This window comes from Talpa occidentalis, unplaced genomic scaffold (genome assembly GCF_014898055.3).
Source record: "Talpa occidentalis isolate TD23 unplaced genomic scaffold, MPIMG_talOcc4v2.1 talOcc4.3, whole genome shotgun sequence".
NCBI lineage: Eukaryota > Metazoa > Chordata > Mammalia > Eulipotyphla > Talpidae > Talpa > Talpa occidentalis.
Window position 1 is genome coordinate 85937605 of NW_023603184.1, and position 21191 is coordinate 85958795.

The 21191-nt window shown below is 40.6% G+C and overlaps 1 protein-coding gene across 1 annotated transcript; it reads right to left on the reverse strand.

Moving 5' to 3' along the window:
* Positions 1–436: 436 nt before the first annotated feature.
* Positions 437–12034, reverse strand: RBM43 (RNA binding motif protein 43). The gene is made up of 4 exons (XM_037523319.2): positions 11615–12034; positions 5595–5805; positions 3945–4033; positions 437–3317 (listed from the first exon to the last, which is right to left on the reverse strand). The coding sequence occupies exons 1-4, from the start codon at positions 11615–11617 to the stop codon at positions 2556–2558; spliced, it is 1065 nt and encodes a 354-aa protein (XP_037379216.1). The 5' UTR covers positions 11618–12034; the 3' UTR covers positions 437–2555.
* Between the last annotated feature and the right edge of the window lie 9157 nt (positions 12035–21191).

Consider the following 21191-nt stretch of genomic DNA (forward strand, 5'->3'; position numbering starts at 1 on the left):
CCTCTTTGAAGAACAACAATTTATTCTAATTAAATGATAGGTTTTCTCACAATGGCATGCATACAGCAGGTTTTAGGCTTTAAAATAGGGTGACGGGCCTCCCTGGTGGCGCAAGGGGTTAAGCATAGCACTATGAAGCAATCCACAGCCTCTGCAGCACGAATTCAATCCCAAGCAGGCCAGGGAGAAACGCACATGGTGCAGCAGACCTCTCCTGTCTCCCCTGCTGCTCCCCTCAGCAGTGTATTTTGGTCAGTCTGCCTGTTCTGTCCCCACTATGTTTCTGGTGAATCCTCTCACCCTTCTCCCCCGCCCCCCATCTCTGGCCTGTGCCCCAGCTCTTGTATGCATAAATAAATAAAAATCTTTTAAAAAAATAAAATAAAATAGGGTGGAATTCATATCACCTGGCTGGGAATCAGTAACACTTAAAAATGGATATTAATAAAATCACCACCTCTTTTTAAAAAAATGTCAGTTTTTATTAAGAATGAAATTGATTACAGAAATAGCATATTACAAATATAATAAACAAACTCTAAAATAGACAGCAGTACATAAAAATGCTTGAATACCTAATTATGTCAAGCAGAAGTTGCTATACCCATACTTGTAAATCAATTTAGATTTATTGTCCATCAGATCATAGAATATGCCTCAATATTCTGATCCAGTTTTTTCTTCCGAAAGAACTGGTATTAAATTTGAGCTAATAGCGAAAGCCTTGGTAAGTATCAAATATTTCTGCCACCTAGCAATTTACTGACTTGGCTTCAAAGTCAACCTATCCCAAACCTTTAAAAATGGGTCTGGGTCCTTTAAATATTTTTTCCTTTTTTTTTTTTCCTTTGTAGCTGACAGGATTAAGGTTTCTCAGTAGAGGGCGCTGGACAGACATCACATGAGGAAAGGAGTCCTGTTCCAGCTTCCAGCCAGTTGACAGGCTCTTTGTAATCCAGTACCTCAAGCACGAAAGGAGGTATCCCTCGGTAACTAATTTCTGCAATATGGACAGCTTCTCCACTGTCCAGCCTCCAGGACACAAGGACGCCCCAGCGCTCAGTGCCTGTAGGGCATTGTGCAGAACCCAAACACCAGTAGCTCCCCATTCACCCCTTCAGGTATTTTGTAATGAAGTGTCCTTGTTGAGACCTCTCCTGCTAACAGGTTCCTCATGAACTCTAGACAGATTTCTAGCAAGATCCTCTGGCACAAATACTCCAGCAAGGTCAGGAAACAATGATGGGAGATGGGGGAGGGGCACAGGCATTCCTTGGGTGTTCTAGCTAAACTGTACCTTATATCTGTCATTCTTATATTTTTAGGGTCCTCTTTATATCTTAAATCAACTTAAACAAAAAGTCAGTTAATCTATTCAGGAATAGCCAAAAGAATGTCAATTCATGACACGCACGCTAAGGCAGACCATAATTGAAAAAAAAAAAAAGTCAGGGAGCCTGTTTATATAGAAAAAAGGGGGCAGCAGGAGGGACTGTTCTGAACAAGAGTTCATAGGATGAAAGTGCATGCCCGGGGTGGTGACAGCGTCTTTTTGGCTGAGCAGCAGTACTTCTCAGTAGCAGAGCTGTTGTGGGAAAGGATAAATCTTCCTTGAGCAGCTGGTAATGTCATTATTAGGAAACGTAAGGATAGCCTAATATTGGGATACACATTAAATAGATAAACCCATGAAATAATGGTGAGTGATAATGTGTAACTGCTCCCTCTACAGGTCTTCCCAACTCCAATTTTAGTAAAGGTTTCCTTATGCAGTTTTCACTTATTAACCAATTCCTCCTTATATTCCAACCCCTGTTATAGTTCACAATTCTTTTTTCATTTACTGTGTGGTATCTATTTCCTGAATAGACCCACACTAATACAAAACTAGAAACAATGTAAAAATGAAACATCTTTTTAAATAAAAGAAACTTTTTCAGGCACTTGATAAAAACAGCAGTTTCCAGTACATTACAAAAAGTGTTCACTTTTACAGAAATTAAATAGTTGTATTTAAAGAAATGGAAATTGCTTGCATATTTGGAATTTAGATGACTGAGAAAAATGAAAACATATACAGAGATTTTGCTATACCTTTCTACTGATTAAAGTTTCATTATCATAATCTTGTCTACTTTGAGATAAAAAAGATGTTTGTATTTTGTTAGCAATGGAGGGTCCCTGCAGTGCCCAGATATCTATAATTGGCTGGTTTTTGTTTCTAAGAATTCAGAGCTGTAGAGAAAGTGAGATTTCTTTACAGTTTAGTGAGATGCTTTCAAGTTTTCATACCTTATATATCATCTTTGTATTCAAATCAACTAGGTTTAAACACAGCCCATCGTTTTCTGGCTGGATAACTTCAAACAAGTGTTTTACTATATCAGGTATCTACTTTCTTCTTCTATAACATGACAATAACAATGCCGATGATGAAGGATGGTGGTAAGGATTAAATGAGATCATGTGAACAAACCTAATATCATAATTCCTGCCATCACTTATGAAGCAATAAGGGGAAAGCAGCAGCCATAATCACTGCTATCACTGAGATTTTATAACTTAACCTTTTGCCCTATTAATTTCATGACCTCTTTTGTAAACAAGTAAATGTCAGAAGAAGATCCTATAATGTCAATATGTGTCTTATAAAAATTAGTCAAGACCTGAAAGTACCTTAAACCTAGTTGTTCACAAGCTGACTTGATAGTTCTTTTCTCTCTTTCTTCCTTTCCTTCCAAAATAAATGTCTCTTTTCTAAGCTTAAAATGAAGATCATGTGAAAACTTCTCAATGAGCTTTTTCACCTGTTTTTCATTGTTTGATTCAGAATCATCTTGTGTACTTTTTATACAAATTGTGGTAATTTCACCATCGATTCTCTCCTTACATAGCATATGAAATTTTTTTAATGTGCTTTCATAAAATCTGTGCTTATTTTTCATGTAAAGGAAAACATCTGTGTCAAGGACAAGCATTTCTCCATGTCTAGTACTTTCAGGTAGTGATGGTCTAGGTGACTCCAGAGATTTACTACTTCTCTGTAGACTCCTTCTGGGACTCTCTCTATGCCACTTTTCCCCCTCACTGATAAAATTCCTGTTTTCTTCTAAAAGAGAACTTGCTTTTAGTAGCAAAGATTCTTTGAGTCTTTTGAAATCCAGAAATGATCCTTGAATGGAGATTCTTCCACTGGATCTTAAAGGACCGAAGTATAAATGTGGAATTTCCATTTTCAAGTCCATTACCAGGCTTATTAGGCTGACTTGACTTCGAAAAACAGAAAGATCAAGGGTCGCATTTACAGAGCTAAAAACCTATAATTCAAAGAGAGAGAAATTAAAACAGCCGAGGAGAGAGTAGATAAGCCCATTCTTTTTCTGCCACTTTCTCAGTCTCCACAGCAGTTGCCTTAAACCAGGCCCGAAACTTAACCCAGACTGACTTCTTGTGCCACAGCAGTCCACCAAAGGGATCCACAATTCCATTAAGATCATAATCTACCAGTGGGTATACACAGTCCCTCATCACATACTCCAAATTAGAGTACTTTTTAGATACAGAATGCTTTTCTGAAGCAAATTTTAAGCAGAACCTATAGACATAAACTATTCGGGCTCTGCTATGTGGATGGAACCCCCTAAAGTGCTCTCTAAGCCCAAAGTTCATCAGATGGCTGTTTAGAACTCTGGCTTTCTTACAGAATAAAGTTTTAAACTGATGTATTAAACTGTAACTTTTTGCTCTTATTTTCACCTTTTCTTACTCTCCAGGAATGTCCTACTTTTGATGTTCATTTTAATCTCCCCCCAAAATAAGTCCTGAGGTAGATACCCAACATCATCCATGACAGTGCAAAAGTTCACTGTCACTTTAAAAGCATTAAGTAACACATATAGAAACAAAAATCAGAGCAGGCAAAAACTAACTGATTCACACCTTACCTTTTCACCAAAATGAGAGATTGTGAGTTGAGCAGATCCAATTTTCTTTGCTAGATGGTGTTTCTTTTTTCTAATAATATTCTCTGCAACTAAGTAGAAACACTGCCATCAGAAGTGCTGGTGGCATGATACATTAATAATCACGTCAATACCGATAAGGTTGTTTCACCTCTATTATTTAAAAAGCATAAGATTTTTCTGTAAATTCACAGTAAGATTTTCTCTAAGGGAAATAGCTTTCCCTTTTAGTTAACACATTAAATTTCATTTTACTTGTAAATGTGACCTTAATCAAACTTTAAAAAAAAAAAGCATCTCTATATCAAACAAAAACCTAGAAGTAAATTCCCTACTCTGTTAATTAAAGCCATGAGGAGACTTGACCTTCTTGAAGCCAAGCTACCACCCGTCTTGCTTTCCTTTGATTCACCAGTTGAAGTTTTCAGGCTCCATTGCTAATTCTCCTTCTCTTTCCATTCCCAAGGTATTTCACACCACTGGTCTCAAGCCTCTAATCTCTTTGCTAACCTACAACCAGCACCCAGGTGAGCTCAACAGTTTCCAAGCTTTATGTATCATCTATATATGTGTCACTTCCAAAATTCTATTTTCAGCCAGGACCTCCTTTCTCCCTCTGCTGTGAAAATCTCTAATTCACTATGCAAGTATGTGTCTCAGTGCCCAAAATTCAATTCTTGATAACTATAACTCTCCCAAAAGTATAGTGTTGCCCAGCTCAAGAAAGGATGCATCCTGGGCCTCCCCTGGTGGCGCAGCGGTTGAGTGCTGGGCTGCGAGGCTGCCTGCAGCCTCTGTAGCGCCGGTTCGATCCCCGGCTGCCGGTGAGGGTCCCACAAAAAAAAAAAAAAAAAAGGATGCATCCTATTCAATCATCAGCAATACCAAGCATTTCTCAGTCACCTGTCCTGCTACCACCCTAAGCAAGACTGGTGATGAATAGTAGCTCCTATTCTCCACACAGCTGCCTAACTGAGCATCTGCATAAAATGGTCACATTTTTTCAGTTCAAAAACCTCCAGTATTCTCAAGACTGCCCACCTGTGTCTATGCAGGTGTCTTTCTTTTTTTCTTTCTCCTTTTCCTAATAAACCTTCCTTTTAAAATTAAAAAAAAAAAAAAAAAAAAAAAAAAAACCCTCCAGTGGTTTCCTAACTCACCCAGAATAAAAATCCAGACACTGTGCCTTGACCAATAAGCTACTTAAACGAACTGGCTCCCAACTACCCATCTAAACACCTCCTAGGTTAACTCACATATGGCACAGCCAACCTATCCTATCTTGCCCACTGCTCCCCTCAGCAGTGTATTTCAGTAGATCTGCCTGTTCTGCTCCTCACTGTCTCTGGTGAATCCTCTCACCATGCCCCCTTGCACCTCTGGTCTACACTCCAGTTCTTCAATGCAAAAATAAATAAATAAAACCTTAAAAAAAAAGAATTTGCAACCCCCAACAACATTATCATAAATCATTTTTCACATATATTCTTGCTAATATGATGTCATTTTATACTTAGAATATTTTTAAAGTTACTTTAAACTTTATCAATCCTATGAATCATTTTAATGAAATTTAATTTTTAATTTCATTTTAGAAATGTTTCCAAGGATACAAACATGATTTGGAAATACCTTTTTTTTCTCTGAATGTCACATATGCAACTCCCTTGGTTCTTGTTGGATATATTACATCTTCTACTACTCCACCCTCATTCTTAATGTCTTGGAAGTGACTCTTTACTAAAGTAGTCAGTAAGTGGTTATTAAATAGACCAACAGGAAGACCAGCAACTACAATTGTTCTCTCAGAAGATTTGGATTCCTTGACATTCAAAGTGGATGCCTAGAAGAGAGTAAGATACTCTTTAAATATTAAATATATACAATTGGAATTAATAAAGGCAACATCATATATCAGTGTGAGAGGTGACTTTTTTCAATACAGATATTAGTGCAGCTGATTAGATACTTGAAAAAATATATTAAAGAAAGATCCTTAAATCACACCACATGCCAACATAAACTACATGAACTTGAGAGTTAAATGTAAAAAGTGAAACCTTTTTTTAATCATGAGAAGAACACCAGTTATTGAGTGTCTGATTTTAGGCCTAAAAATAATGAAAGTCATAAAGAAAAAGATCAGGAGATAAAATATTTTAATTATAATCAAAAGGTCAAGCCAATCATCCAGAGATATCTGTATGATTTCTAAATCCCTGAAACAAAAGTACATAAGCCAAATAAGAAACATATCTACTTCTTTGGGTCATGATCAGGAACAAGTCACATTTAAAAAAATAAAAAATAAAACCCTGGCAGTAACAGGACTGCAATGGAGTAAAGCCTGCTTTCCTGCACATATCTGAGAAGAAGTTCAACCACAGAGAGTATATGCTATTGCAGGCCCTGCCACCATGCTGGGCACACAGAAGCAAAGGCAAGCAGATCCTTCCCTAGATTCTCTCTTTGAACTTGGGTTATTCAGTGAAGGGGTTTCTGTTTAAGTGTTTTAATTTGTTCACTGGTCCCATGTAGGAAAATGCACCTATAAATGGCTCCGCATGCTTATATAATTAGCACAGCCTGATTATGCCAGAGCACACACATAATTTATCCTAAATCACCCCCAAGGAGGATTGGGGAGGATCACCCCCAGACTCTCTCATGGGCTTGGTAATGGTCAATGAATTACAAAGATGTTTGAAGCTCTCAGTTCAGAGGAATTGCTGGCTTGAAGAGCATGCGGGTGAGGACCCATAGTCAGGCCAACCCATTTCACATTGGGGTAGCCCTGTAACAGAATCTGTACCTTAAGCAGGACTCCACTGGTGACAGACAAACTACTTCAAACTTTCCAGACTGGGAAGACAATCTATGAATGCAATGTCCTGTCCATCCCAAGAATGTCTCAAAATAAAAACAAAGGAATAAAAAAGAGAATAAACCCAGTAAAAGGGAGAAATCAACATGGGAAATGTTTCAACAAATTTCTGGAAGACTGAAAATATACAAAGTATGTACAAGAATAAGACAGAGGGAAGGAACGAACTAGAATGAAAAAAAAGAGTTGCAGTGGAAATGTAACAACCTTAATGCTAGAACCTCAGAAACAAAAAATTGACCAAAAACTGAAAGGCTAGTAGTAAAGCAATTGTGCCAGTTGTCCCATATCCCCTACCCGCCCTCCATGAGTGCACGCCCATGCTTCAGCACGCACATACATGAATGCAGCTAGATGACAAACTCTGGGGAAAAAACATTTTACTTTTTAAAAGAAGTCTGAATGAACACTCTGGGGAGAATATGACTTACTAGTGTGGTTGCTGGCACACCACAGCAAGTTCCCCTCCCTTTAGAGCCTTTAAAAGGTCCCATGTCTAAAGATCTTAAGTGTGAACATATTATGAATGATCTGGGAATCTCCTAGCAAATAAGAGAGCAAAGACATCTGGCAGATTTAAAATCAGAGCAGGCTCTATTCTGTGAAGCAGCCACACAAGAATGTGACACTTGCTAATAAAACAAACTTCCAACCTCCACAAAACCCCAAGAAACCAACTAAAGATTTTAAAAATGGAGACCCAGCCTTTGCAGCTCCACAATGCATTCTTCAGAAGTCAAGAAAATAATTAAACTGGAGTATTTGCCCTCCTCTGTACATAAATATCATTAATATTTCTTTCTAGAAGATAACTTAGAAGTCAAGCGATCTGTGTTGTTAAGAAAACAAGGGCACCCTGCCAAAAAAATTACATTTTTTGCATCAATATCAATGACTCACCTTTCCTTTTTTTCTTCCACAAGTATGCTATTCTGTGGTATCTAAACTGAACTCAAATTTGTGCTTGTAGGAGCAGTTCTTACAAAGTAAATTAGTGTAACTATTTCCTGGGTTGGAACCCTCACTTTGATTATGTAATAAATTCTTTGCCTCTCATTAAGACTTTTATTGCAATAACCATAAGCAAACTAATGTGTAACACAATTTGGAATAAAAGATAATTCATTTGACCCGGCTATTAAAAACATTTTCCTATAAGTAGAAGATGGGAAAAAAACATGACATTGCACCAAAATGAGAAAAAACAACCACAGCACCCTGGTTAAGGCCCTGCTATAACAGTATTTACTATTGGCATAATAATGTAAACTCTCTGGCCTCCCTGGTGGCACAGGCGCTTGAGCACTGCACTATGAAGCTGTCCCCAGTCTCTGCAGCCTGGGTTTGATCCCAGCTGGCCAGGGAGAAACCCACATGGCACAGCAGACCTCTCCTGTCTCTCCCGCTGCTCCCCTCAGCAGTGTATTTTGTCAGTCTGCCTGTTCTGTTCCCTGCTCTGTCTCTGGTGAATCCTCTCACCCTCCCTCATATCTGGCCTGTACCCCAGTTCTTGTATAAACAAATAAATCTTTAAAAAAAAAAAAGAGTAAACTCTCAACTTTTAGACTACTTCTACTGAGCCTGCAAAATACCAAAGATATAAATATGATTACAGAATAAAATGGAAACATTCAACACTGTCAAAATAAGAACAAAGAAAAAACTAACAGAAGTTGGGGGGAAAGGTAAAATAATCTCTTACAGAGAATCAGAAATACTATCAAAATTTTGTTAGGAAAGCTACAAAAATAATCCATAAAATTTAAAGCCCTCACTTTATAGTAGGAATTCAATAGAAAATGAATGATGACTACACTCCAGAATATGCATTTGCTCAGCATCTCTTTGATAGCTATAAAAATAATGTGGAAAAATATAATTGATGCAACAGCATATTTCAGTTCACAGAGTGTAATACAGTATCTTGTATCTTGTCAATTAGTTAATCAACTAACAAATACAGAATTAAGTAAACATGCGTTCTCTGCCGGGCATTATGCTGTGCACCATAGACAACACATGCAAAGACATAAAGCACACACCTTGACTGAAATTCAGTTCCACTACTACTGAGTACTTATGTGTGGGGTCTTGGATAGGCTTTAGGATAATCAACATAAAGACAAAAGGAAGGGGGCCTCTGAAAGGGTAGCAGACACATAAATTAACTATTTCAACAGAGCTTAGTAGGGACAGAATGAGGGAAAGCTATTTCTTCACAGCAGGAAACAGAACACCACCCAACAATTTGAGAAAGATACAAAGACATTCACAATAAAATGCTAAAATACAAAATAAGTGCCATGCAAGATGAGGACAAGATTAATCATGGCTAAAGCAGTCAAAGAAGACTTCATGAAAAAGAGGACATAAAAACTAAGAACGAATTTTAATTAATGGTAAAATTAAATTAAAAATGCAAAATAAAAGTTCACGGCAAAAGCAAAAAGACAGAGGATGAGGGATGACAAGGGCTCATCTTGGGACATACAAAACAAAAGGAGTATCTCATTAAAATGAAACTCATACTAATCTATTGGCTGTGTGGTAGGAAAGCTACATTTAATGGAGAATTTCCATAACATTCACAGACAAATAGATTGCACAAAGAGTAAATATAAAAAGTTTCTCCATCCTAGCCCCAAGTAGCACAATGTGATTATCCCAAACTAGTTCTTTCTACCAGAGAAGATGACAAAACAGATTTTTCAGGTTTCCAGGAAATTTTAATTAATAGATTTGTCTCAATTACTATATATCAGGCTTTAACAGTCCACACCAACCTTAATGGATAAATGGCTAGTGAATTAGTTTCCTGTTTGCTCTTGATCAATGTCAAAGAAAAATATTCAATTTAAATTATTCCATCTCTGCCCTTAACAATACTAATGTCATATTTCTTAATTCAATATATGTAATTTATCGTTGAAGTCAAAGAAACTTCTTGTGTCATTATTTCCACAGAGTATGAGGAGATAGCATTCAAGGCATGGTCTTGTAAGAACTCACTGATTTTTATGAATCTAAAAAAGTATTTCAATAACCTGCCATTATTTTCCTCCTTAACTTTCTTTCATAAATTTGAGACAGTATGGCAAACACTCATAATTTTATTGAGGTCAATTATGAATAATGATGGCTATCCACAATTAAGATGAAAAAGATTTTTTGGAAACAGTCCTTTTAAGAATTACCACATAGATATTGTAAACAGTGCTGCTATAAACATAGGAGTGCAGGTGCTCTTTGGAATTGATGTTTCTGTGTCCTTTGGATAAATACCTAGGAGTGGAATTGCTGGATCATATGGAAGCTCTATGTTTAGTAGGTCCAGAAATCTCCACACAGCTCTCCATAGTGGTTTGGAAACAACCCAAATGCCCAAAAATAGATGACTGGATCAAGAAGATGTGGTACATATATACCATGGAATATTACTCAGCATTCAAAAAAGATAAACACATGCAATTTGCAGCAACATGGATGGCACTGGAAGGGATCATGCTCAGCGAAATAAGCCAAAAAGAAAAAGAAAAATACGGGATGGTCTCACTCATAGCAGGAATCTAGAAAACTTAAATAAGGGACCAGGAAAATGAATATAAGAAAGTGAAAATCAAAATCAACAAAAAACTATGAACCAGAGACACTTTTTGGGGGGTGGGGGGCGTTAGGGGAAGGATTGGGGTCAGAATGGGGCGTTTGCAATTGTATGGGGGAATATAAAAATAAAATTTAATATTTAAAAAAAAAAAAAAAAAAAAAAAAAAAAAGAATTACCACATAGAGATACAGAATTTTGAAACAGGGGCAACATTTTAGCCAATGTAGTAAGGTGATGATGGCATTTTCCTAATAACAGTGATATATTTTATGAAACGCTTCTGATCACTCTAGAGAAGGCGAAAAGATAGAACAAAAAACGGTTATTTTTTTTGCAAGACACTCGTGAGAAATATTTGAAATGTATTCAATGCTTTCATTTCTATTTCTTTTCTGAAAAATCAGTTAATTTTGTTGACGTTGCCTTTACTGGCACCCGGTAAACGCTTTTGCATTCCCGGGACCCTAGCATTTCAGACCAGAAATTAAAGTTCTTGCCACTCCTTTTAAGAGCACGATGGAGAGAACACGAAAGGAAAGACTAAATCCTGAAATTGCTAACTGTTGTTAGCAGCCGGCACAGATGGTGAAAACACAGAGCCCTTTGTGTCTGGAGAAAGAACGGAGGTCACAGCAAGACGCATTCCCACTAAGGCAGCTAGAGGACACCGGATGCCTTCCTAACTCGAGCCCTTACTAGACCTTTTCAAAGGAAAATTACAGCCTCCATTTCTGGGTAATTCTCTCGGCTCTTGTCCCCCAAGTTGTGGGAGGCCCACAGTGGAGACCTCACACAGCCTGCGAAGTGACCCCGGAACGAAACCCCCGTGTCCCCGGTCACAGGGCACTGGATGCGCGTGGATGCGCACGGCCGCGCGCGCTCAGTGCTCCAGGCGCGGAGCCCCCCGAGGCGCCTGCAGTGAATTTCAGATGCGACACAATAGTCGGGGGAAGGCGCAGACAGCAGGGCGATGTTGCCGGCGGCTTGGCCGCGGCGACAGGGACCTCTGCGCGGCTCGGGGTTCCTCCGCGCGCCCAGAGGCCAGGCCCGCACCCTCGCCCGCCCACGCCCCCCACCCACCCCGGGCTCCTCATCCTAATAGGGATCTTGGCCACGGTAGGGGGGCGACCCTGCCCTGTAAAACCCAAATCAAAAGCAACTTGCCATGGCGGAGGAAAGAGGTGCCCTCGGCTGCTAGAGGGGCCAAATTCTAGCCGCGCACTCAGGGCGAGCGGGAGCCGACCGGCAGCTTTTGGTTTCGTTTTTTCTGTTTCTGCTACTTTGGAGACAATACCAGGACCGCTTCTCCCCGCCCCTCTGTTCTGCAACTTCAGGCTGGGGACTTGGGCCTGGGAAGGCTGCTGCCGGCCAGGCGCCCGCTGTAATTTCACAACTTTTGAAACCACTTCTGGAGGAAGGCCTGGAGGATTCCCGAGCAGAAAGTTGGGGATTCCCTGGCAGCCGCGTCTGTCCTGGTGCTCTGTGGACTCTGGATGTCTTTCCTAACACCTCATTCTCTCCCCAACCATCTTGCCTCCTCTCTGTCACTTCCGCAGCCCAAGGCCAGTATCGGATAGGAATGAAAAACGCACGGATTCTGTTAACAGAGAGATTGCACTGCTGTCTTATCCTTGCCTGGCCCCCTCTCCGACCCTCGAGTCTAGGGGTACCCCAGTCGTAGGGAATCCACATATACAGCTTCAAAGCCAGAGCCAAAAAGAGCATGAAAAAGGGTAAAGTTTACGCAAATATGAAGAAACTCAATACACTCCTAAATAAAGAAATAAAACAGAAGTCATAAATAGTTCCCTTTTATTCATGATTAGAGTCACAAAAATAAAAAGTCATATTGTGAGGAAGCATCAATGTTGCTGCAGTGGTAGACAGGTGCAAACATTTGTAAGGAGTTTGGTCCCTTTTAAAATATAAAGTATAAAAAAATGTAAAACTGTGTGTATCCTTAGACTTAGGGATCTCACTTTCAGAACTTAAGTTTTAGTGCACAAGTGAAATTAAGATACAGTAATCCAGTTGTGCACTGTTTGTAATGCACATGTTTTTTGAACTGGGAGCCACTCAGTTTATCCATGAATAGTGTTCTTTATTATATAGCTGTTGGTGCATCTACAAGGCCCCAGGCCACATGATTTTAAAACAGAATGAGGCAGCTCCTGTTAAAGAAGGATGCTGTTAGATTAATGTGGCTCCAAAGCCAGGGTATCCTACAGAGAAAAATCAAAATCTAAACCTATAAATGTCTCGAGGTTAGGATGATCAGTCAGCCAGCCAGCTGGGCTTTAAGTGATGAGGCAATCCAAAAACTGCCTTTCTTGCTTCCCCATTTCCATGTATCAATCTTGGCCTGACTCTAGTCAGAGGGATGATCTTAACCATTTCCTGTATGATGTTGCCCTATTGCATAGTTTTTATTCAAATAACCTCTTAAAATGTTTAATATGCCCACATTTATCTTCTAACAATCTATATGTAATTCCCTAATGTGTAGGTACAATTGAAGAAGGTTAAAAACTAGGTCCCCACTCCTGACCCAGCAGGCAAGTTTGGGAGGCTGGAATAGATAAGGAAATAGATAAAGCTGCCTTGGGGACAAGGCCATAAAACCTGACCACCATGACCAGAAAAACCAGCCCAATTGTAGGAATGCAGAAGCAGAGGCCAGAGTGTTTCTGAATCAAAGGCCTGTACCAGAGACCACACATCCCAGCAGATAACTGGTGCAAACTGGCACCCCAAATCAGAAAGCCCACGAAAACAAGAGAGCCTCAAATCTTCCTTCCTGGGCAGATTTCTCCCATCTCACCCGCTGCTTCTCTTAGCACTGTATTTCAATAAATCCACCTGTTCTGATCTCCACTCTGTCTCTGCTGAATTCTTTCACTCCTACACACCCCCCTCCTCCAGCCTCACCCTGATCTTCTCCACCTGGACATCTAATTAATTTTCTTTTTCAGATACCCTTTCACAAAATGCTTGCATGGGTGTGTAATAAGCACACATGAGATTTAAAAAGACCAAGCAGAACTCTATTTCCTCCCTTCCTCCCCTTCAGTAAACAGTAGCACCAGCCACCTAAGAGTTCAAATTCAAGAATAATTGCTCATCTTAATTTCTGTTAGCCCATCCCACTAACCACCAATCCAGTATCAGTCTTTCCTTCATCTCCCTTCCACCTTCACCTCTACCACCCAGATCACATGCTCACTCCCTCAATTTCCCCTTCAACCTATTCCAAATACCACGCCCAGGATAATAATTTTAAATATAAATCAAGTTTGATGCCTATTGAAACACTCCATTGTTACACTTTAAATTTTAAATATAAATCAAGTTTGATGCCTATTTAAACACTCCATTGTTATACTTTAAATAAAATTGCATTCCTTATGGGGAGAACAAAACAGCCTTAATCTGCTCTCAAGCCACATCTCCCAGCATTGTCCTCACTCCCTCTGTTTAGACCATCAACAAGCTATCTAGCCTGGAGCTTTTTAACAGCTTTTCCTTCTGGAGGTTTCCTCCCTGATCTTCACTTAACTGGTTTGCCCAAATGACCCCTCCTTAGAGTCTGTTTCTGATCACTCCATCTAAATTTGTCTCTCCCTTCACCCTGTTAATTACTATTGCATCACCCTATTATTCCATCTTCAGAGTCCTCACCCCTTTCTGAAAACACCTTGTTGTCTTCCCCCTTATGATCGACATTGACAGTTTTCAGCAATAGTCCTTGTTCTTCTCCATACAGGCACATGGATAGCCCTTCCTCACCCCCTGCTGTTAGGCACAATGAGATGTGAGAAAACTGATGTTTCATATTTGAGTGGAAACATTTCATTGCCAGCACTGGTCTTCGACTCTTTCTTCTTTGCTCATGAAAACACGTATTGAAGGAAAGTGCAGCACTGACCTACCATATAGAAGACAGTTGCACTAGGAAGTTGCTAAGGATATAACAAAATCTATGTTGTGACAAAACTGATGTCTTAAGTAACTGAATCTGTAACAATAATTTAAAGAGCTTCCATGCTCCTGTTCCACCTAATAAAGGGTGGAGCTGTGCAGCAAGGGGAAGCTAAGGAGGACTTGGGAGAGGACTTGGAAAGAAAACTTGGAGGGAGGCCTGTGGAGCAAAGAAGAAGCCATGCTTACTTCTAGCCTTGGGCTTTCAGGAGACACTAGAAGAGTTGTGGGTGAGGGACTCTTGGGGAACCTGACAATGGCAGTCTTTTTCTTGACTTGTATTTTAATTTGTTCCTTTCATTGCAGACTTACCTGGCCCCTTCTGTGCCTTCTTATGACTCACAGCCAGAAAGTACTTTAGACTTGTGCCTCAGGCCAGCTTTCCAGCCTCTGTGGCCCCACTTTGGGCTAACCCTGATTGGCTGGGCATTTACTCACAAGGGGATGGGTAATACTGGGTGTTACATTGGGAAACTGCTCTCCTTTTTCTCTTCCCTCTCTTTATTGCACACTGATTCTATTAATGTTCTTTTCTATTGAAGGTCTCACTAAGAGTACACTTTGTCTTTATGTGGCAGATGGTAGAACCTATTCAGAGCATGCAAAGTTTGGGGGACCTGGGTTGCCCTTCATTCTGCCCACTAACAGAATTTTTACTAACATCACCCAATATGCCTTGACTACTATGTCCCAGTAGAATAAAGGAAAACTATGAAAATATTTGTAAATCCCCTGTCTAATAAAGGATTTGTGTCCAGAACACACAACTACAACTCAAAATTTAAAAAAAAAGGTTAAAATGGACAAAAATGTGAGTACACTCTTTACCAATGGATAATATGCACGTGAAAATATATTCAACATCATTAGTTATTAAAGTGATGCAAGTTAAAAATCACAACGAGATTCTGTAACAGGGTGGTCCCCAGGAAAGGGGGAGGTTCCAGGTTCCCTGCCCCACCCAAGGAAGGGTGGAGCTGAGCAGGAAGAAGAGAAGCTGCAGAAGAGACTGAGGAAGGAAGCAGGATGGAGCCAGGAGACCTGGAAGAGGCGCATGGAGCCTAGAGACATGTGAAGAAACTGCGCTTGTCTTTTGGTCGTGGACTGGGTGACACAGATGTGGGTGAGACCCGTGGGGAGGTGACCATGGCAGCTTTTATCTTGATGTTGATTTTGCTCTTTTCCTTCCGGGCTTGTCTGGTTGTTTGTGACCCTTTTCTGTGGGTCCCCACTGGAAGATGTTTTAGACTTGTGGCAGGCTTTGGGGCCTTGCTCTGGGCCGACCCCATATGGATGGAGTTTTACCCACGAGGGGATGGGTAACTTTGGGTGCTTCATTTAGAAACTAGACTCTTTGCCTTACCTGTATTGTTTCCTAGTTTTTATTAAAGATCCTTCCCATTAAAGTGTCATATGTTTTGTGTTGATGCGGCGGATGGCAGAACCCATGTAGAATAGGCAGGTTTGTGGGGTTTGGGCTGACCCTCTCCCTGTCCTATAACAATTCCACTCCACATTCACTAAAATGGCAATAATCCAAAAGACAAATAATAGCAAATGTCAAGAATGTGGCAAAATAGGAATAGGCATATGTTTCTGGTGGGGATATAAAAATATTATAGTTACCCTTTAAAGCAGTTTAGAAGTTTCTGAAAAAATTAAATACAAATTTACCATATGGCAAGAAATTTCTCTTCTACCTGTTGTGCCCAAGATCAGCAGACTCGGCGAGTATAGCCTCCAAGAATCCAAAGATAGCCAATGCAAACACAAAAGGGAGTTTATTACAGACTCAAGTCCGGGCTTATGGCACCTACCAGCGCAGTGGCAGATATCAAGAGCCCGGAACAGAGGAAGCAGGGGTCTTAAATAGGGTCACAAGCAGGCGCGAATTTTGAAACAAGCTGGCAATTACTCATTGGCTACTACAAAGGCATTTTGGTGCTCTCGGTTACAGTTTCAAACTGATTGAACAGTTAGAGATGCTGTCCCATTTATGGATAATACTGCCCTCATTGGCAGCTGGGGTGGTCTGCTTTTTCATCACCAAGTAGAGTGAGGGTTGTGACTGTTGAAACTATCTCCGGAATGCGGCTGTACAAGGACTAACATATCAAGGTGGAGGATATACAAAATGGTGAAACCTCTCCTAAGCTTGGTTTCACACTACCCAAGAGAAATGAAAACAAAGACTTAATGCAAATGTTCATAACAACATTTTACATATAGCCAATTCACATGAGTGAATTGGTTATCAGCTGCATAAAAGATAAAAAAAAATGTAGTGTGTTTATTATATTGTACACACACACTTCATCATATACAATATGTATTATATACAATATAATATCATGTATTATATGTATGCCTATACAATATAATACTACTCAGCAATGAAAAGGAGTGAAATACCAATACATAATTAAGAATTAGGCTCAAAAATATCATGCTAAAAGAAACTAAACACAAAAGGCACATATTGCATGATTCCATTTGACCAGAAGAGACAAAAACATAAAAAGAGGAACTAGAAGTAGTCCCTGAAGCTGGCGGAAGATCAGAGATTAACTGTATGCACATTATCACCTAATCCAAATTGAGATCTTCTCTAAAACAATCTAGGATGAGAGTCAGGAATGTGGCCTACACAGATGTGTCACCAAACCCGAATCTGACCTAGAGTGACCATTGAACTTGTATATGCTTTTAACCTAAAAATTCAGGAGACCATTAAAAAGGTAAAGTATATTTATTTGGGATCAAAGAATTATAATTCAGGCTACATAGATTCAAGTAGAAATCTATAACATGCTCCAAGGAGGGGCAAAAGACAAGGGGGGTAGTGGAAGAAAAGAGATGAGGTAAGTGATTTTAAAAAATGTCAAAATTAGGGGCCTCCCCGGTGGCGCAGCGGTTGAGCGCTGGGTTGCGAAGCTGCCCGCAGCCTCTGCGGGGCCGGTTCGATCCCCGGCTGCTCCCCGGCCACCGGGTGAGGGTCCCACATGGCGCGCAGACCTCTCCTGCCGCCCACTGCTCCCCTCAGCAGTGTACATCGGTTCTTCCGCCTGCTCTGCTCCCCGCTCTGGCTCTGGTGAATTCTCTCACCCTCCCGCGCTTCTGACTGTACCCAGTGCATGTATAAACAAAAAAACAAACAAACAAATAAATAAATAAATAAATAACATGCCTCTATAAAAAAAAAAAAAATCTTTAAAAAAAAAAAAATGTCAAAATTAGGGCCTCCCTGGTGGCTCAAGGGGTTAAGACACAACCTATGAGGCTGTCTGTAGCCACTGCAGCACGAGTTCGATCCCCTGCCAGGGAGCTACTCACATAGCGCAGCAGACCTCTCCTGACTCACCCGCTGCTCCCCTCAGCAGTGTATTACGGTCATTCCACCTTTCTGTTCCCCACTCTGTCTCTGGTGAATCCTCTCATCCCCCACCCCCACCTCTGGCCTGTGCCCCAGTTCTTGTACGCATAAATAAATCTTAAAAAAAAGTAAAAATTAGTGAGACTCCATGGTGGCACAAGGGGTTAAGTCTCAGCACTATGAAGTTATTGGCAGCCACTGTAGCACAAGTTTGATCCCCCGCCAGGGAACTGACCCATATGGTGCAGCAGACCTCTCCTGTCTCACCTGCTGCTCCCCTCAGCAGTGCATTTCAGTCAATCTGCCTGTTCTGTTCCCCACTCTGTCTCTGATGAATCCTCTTTCCCCCCACACCTCTGGTCTGTACCCCAGTTCTTGTATGCATAAATAAATACATCTTTTTTTAAAAAAAAGGCAAAGAAGCAGACTTTTAGTGTGCTCAAAGATCTTTGTCCAGGGCACATCTTGACAAAGACAAAAGAGGTATGATTTGGGCAGATCCTGGTGGGCTCAGAGAGGTGAAGAGATCTGAAATTCCCCATGCATTATCCAACTAGAAAATCTACTCCAGGTCAAAATAGCAGCTGCCATCATCCTTGAAGAGACTGCATGCCAAAGTGTTAGGGGGAAAGGACACCAGGAGCAGCCTCTCCACATGACTCCTCTCCTCCCTGGCTCACCTCAATATATTTACTTTCTCCTTTCTCCTTTCCAGCCACATGGTTTAGGAAGTCCAGTTCACGCACACTGGGAGTTCTATTCCCAAAAATCTGAGATGTTGGTGGCATAGGGTGGGGTCCTGTTCCTTCAGTTTATTTACTGGTTCAGAGTTCATTCTTCTGACAGTATTATGTGCCAGACAGCAGATGAAGTTCTCAGCTATTAAATAAGACTCAGAGTCTAAATGAATTTGCAGCAGAGGGAGGGTGGGAGAGTGCCATGGAGTGCAGCTCTGCCTTTCACTCTCCAGCCCAAGCTTCTACTAAAGATATGAACAAAGGAACATGAAAATAGCACGGAATTGTGTTTATGCTTATACAAATGAATAAGTTACTGCTGGAACAAGTTTTTCTAGTTAGTAGAGAACAAGGCAGTATATCCTCAGAGAACAGGAGTCAATTCTGGGAAGAAGTTGTTTGCAGAAATTCTAACCTCCTGGAACTCCATATGCAAAGTAAACAGATACTCTCAGAGAACTCCAGCTCCCTTTAGGGTAGCACACTTTCAACAATTACCTAGAGTTCATTTACTTTGAGTTTGATGCTGTGGTTGGAGGGAATCTTTTGCTTTTCACCTTTGGGGACAGGTGTGAATGTATTTCATGTGTAAAGAAGAATGATCCAAATTTTGATTAGTAGTAGGACAGGATGGACTATTATTATCATTCTGGTTTAACTTTATCTGGTTCTGCTCATTTTTACAAGAAAAAATGTTCTAGTCCTCTTATGTTTCACTGAGGCCAGGTGACTATTTCTGGCTAATGAGATGTGAGAAGAAATGGCAAGAGTCATGGTGTTTAATTGCTAGTGCAAGACACCGCAGATTTCACTATCCTCACCTCCATAAATTGGAAGCCTCTCTCCATGGGGACTAAGTGATTAGGACAGAGTCCTACAAACCTGGGTTGAACATTCAGCATGAATGAAAACTAAACTTTCATTTCATTAGAGCTTTAGATTTAGGAGTTTGTTTGTCACTATAGCATTACTTATTTTGTCTTAACTGAAAAAATCTTTACAAACAGCAAGGGGAACTTGTAATTTCACATACTTATCTTTCCTTATTCATCATATAGACAATGTCTTTGAACACTTAATTAATGTAGCTATTCCATCCAAGACACACACTAACCTCCTCAATTAATATTCAATATGTTAATAGTATATTATGCCTTGGTAAATTTTCTAAGACAACACTCCTATAATATTTCTAAAATTCGAGAAATGAACGAGAGACCAAGATTTTTCACACAAGGGTGGAATGGTAAAAAGAATCAAAAAGTACAATTTTCTTAGATCACAAATAGTTATCAAAAACCATTGTGAAAATTTAGAACTGAATGAAATTATCTATATTATTACCTAAAGAAGTATCCCAAAAGAAACAAATAATGACTTTTCAAATTTTGTCCTAAATATCAGAAAAAAAAATTTACTGGCAGTCTGCCACAGCCTACTCATGATAACTTCTGTGCTGGTAAGACTGCACCAGTAGAAATTAAGTTTCTTTTGATGTCACTCACAGAGGAAATATAAAGAAACAAAAGAAAGGAACAGACAAAACTAAACCAGAATAAGTCCTGACACTGTAACAGGGTGGTCCCCAGGAAAGGGGGAGGTTCCAGGTTCCCTGCCCCACCCGAATAGAGGGTGGAGCCGAGCAGGGAAAGAAGAAGCTGCAGAGGAGACTGAGGAAGGAAGGAAGCAGGATGGAGCCAGAAGGAGACCTGGAGGAGGCACATGGACCTGAGAGACACGTGAAGAAACTGCGCTTGCCTTTTGGTCGTGGACTGGGTGACACAGATGTGGGTGAGAGACCCGTGGGGAGGTGACAATGGCGGTTTTTGTCGTGATTTTGATTTGCTCTTTTCCTTCCAGACTTGTCTGGTTGTTACTGATCCTTTTCTGTGGGTCCCCACTGGAAGATGCTTTAGACTTGTGGCAGGCTTTTGTTCTGGGCCAGTCCTGTCTGAGTGGACTTTTGCCCACAAGGGGACAGGTAACTTTGGGTACTTGATTTAGAAACTATATTCTTTGCTTTCTTGTATTGTTTCCTAATTGTAGTAAAGTTCCTTCCCATTAAAGTCGCATATGTTTTGTATTGATGTGGCGGGTGGCAGAACCCATTTAGATTAGGCAGGTTTGCAGGGTCTGGGCTGCCCCTCTCCCTGCCCTGTAACAAAACTAACTGTAGAATCGAGGCTACCAGAGGCAGAGGGTGGAGGTGGAGAGAGGGGGTAAAAGGGGGAGAGGGGTCCTATGGCCTGTGATGGAGGATTATGGATGCTTTGACACTGGGTATGGTGTGGTAACATACTGTTGAAGAGAGCTGTGAACCTATCCCCTAAGTCAAATACAGTGATGTAAACCAATGTTATAGCAATTTAAAAAAAAAAGGGGGGGCCTTCCCAGTGGCGCAGGGATTAAGACACAACCTATGAAGCAATCTGCAGCCACTGCATCACAAGTTCGATTCCCGGACGGCCAGGGAGAAACCCACATGGTGGGACAGACCCAGACCTCTCCTGTCTCGCCCACTGCTCCCCTCAGGAGTGTACTTCAGTCCGTCTGCCTGTTCTGTTACTTGCTCTGTCTCGGGTGAATCCTCTCACCTCCCGCATCTCTGGCCTGTACCCCAATTCTTGTATAAAAATAAATAAATCTTTTTAAA

Bases quoted from the DNA above. Each gene is read 5' to 3' on its own strand.
- RBM43 (XM_037523319.2), bottom strand. The intron at 4,034-5,594 runs GTATTTCCAAAT...GTTTCTACTTAG, and splicing joins GACATTCAGAGAAAAAAAAG to TTGCAGAGAATATTATTAGA. The intron at 3,318-3,944 runs GTAAGGTGTGAA...TTTGAATTATAG, and splicing joins TCTCTCATTTTGGTGAAAAG to GTTTTTAGCTCTGTAAATGC.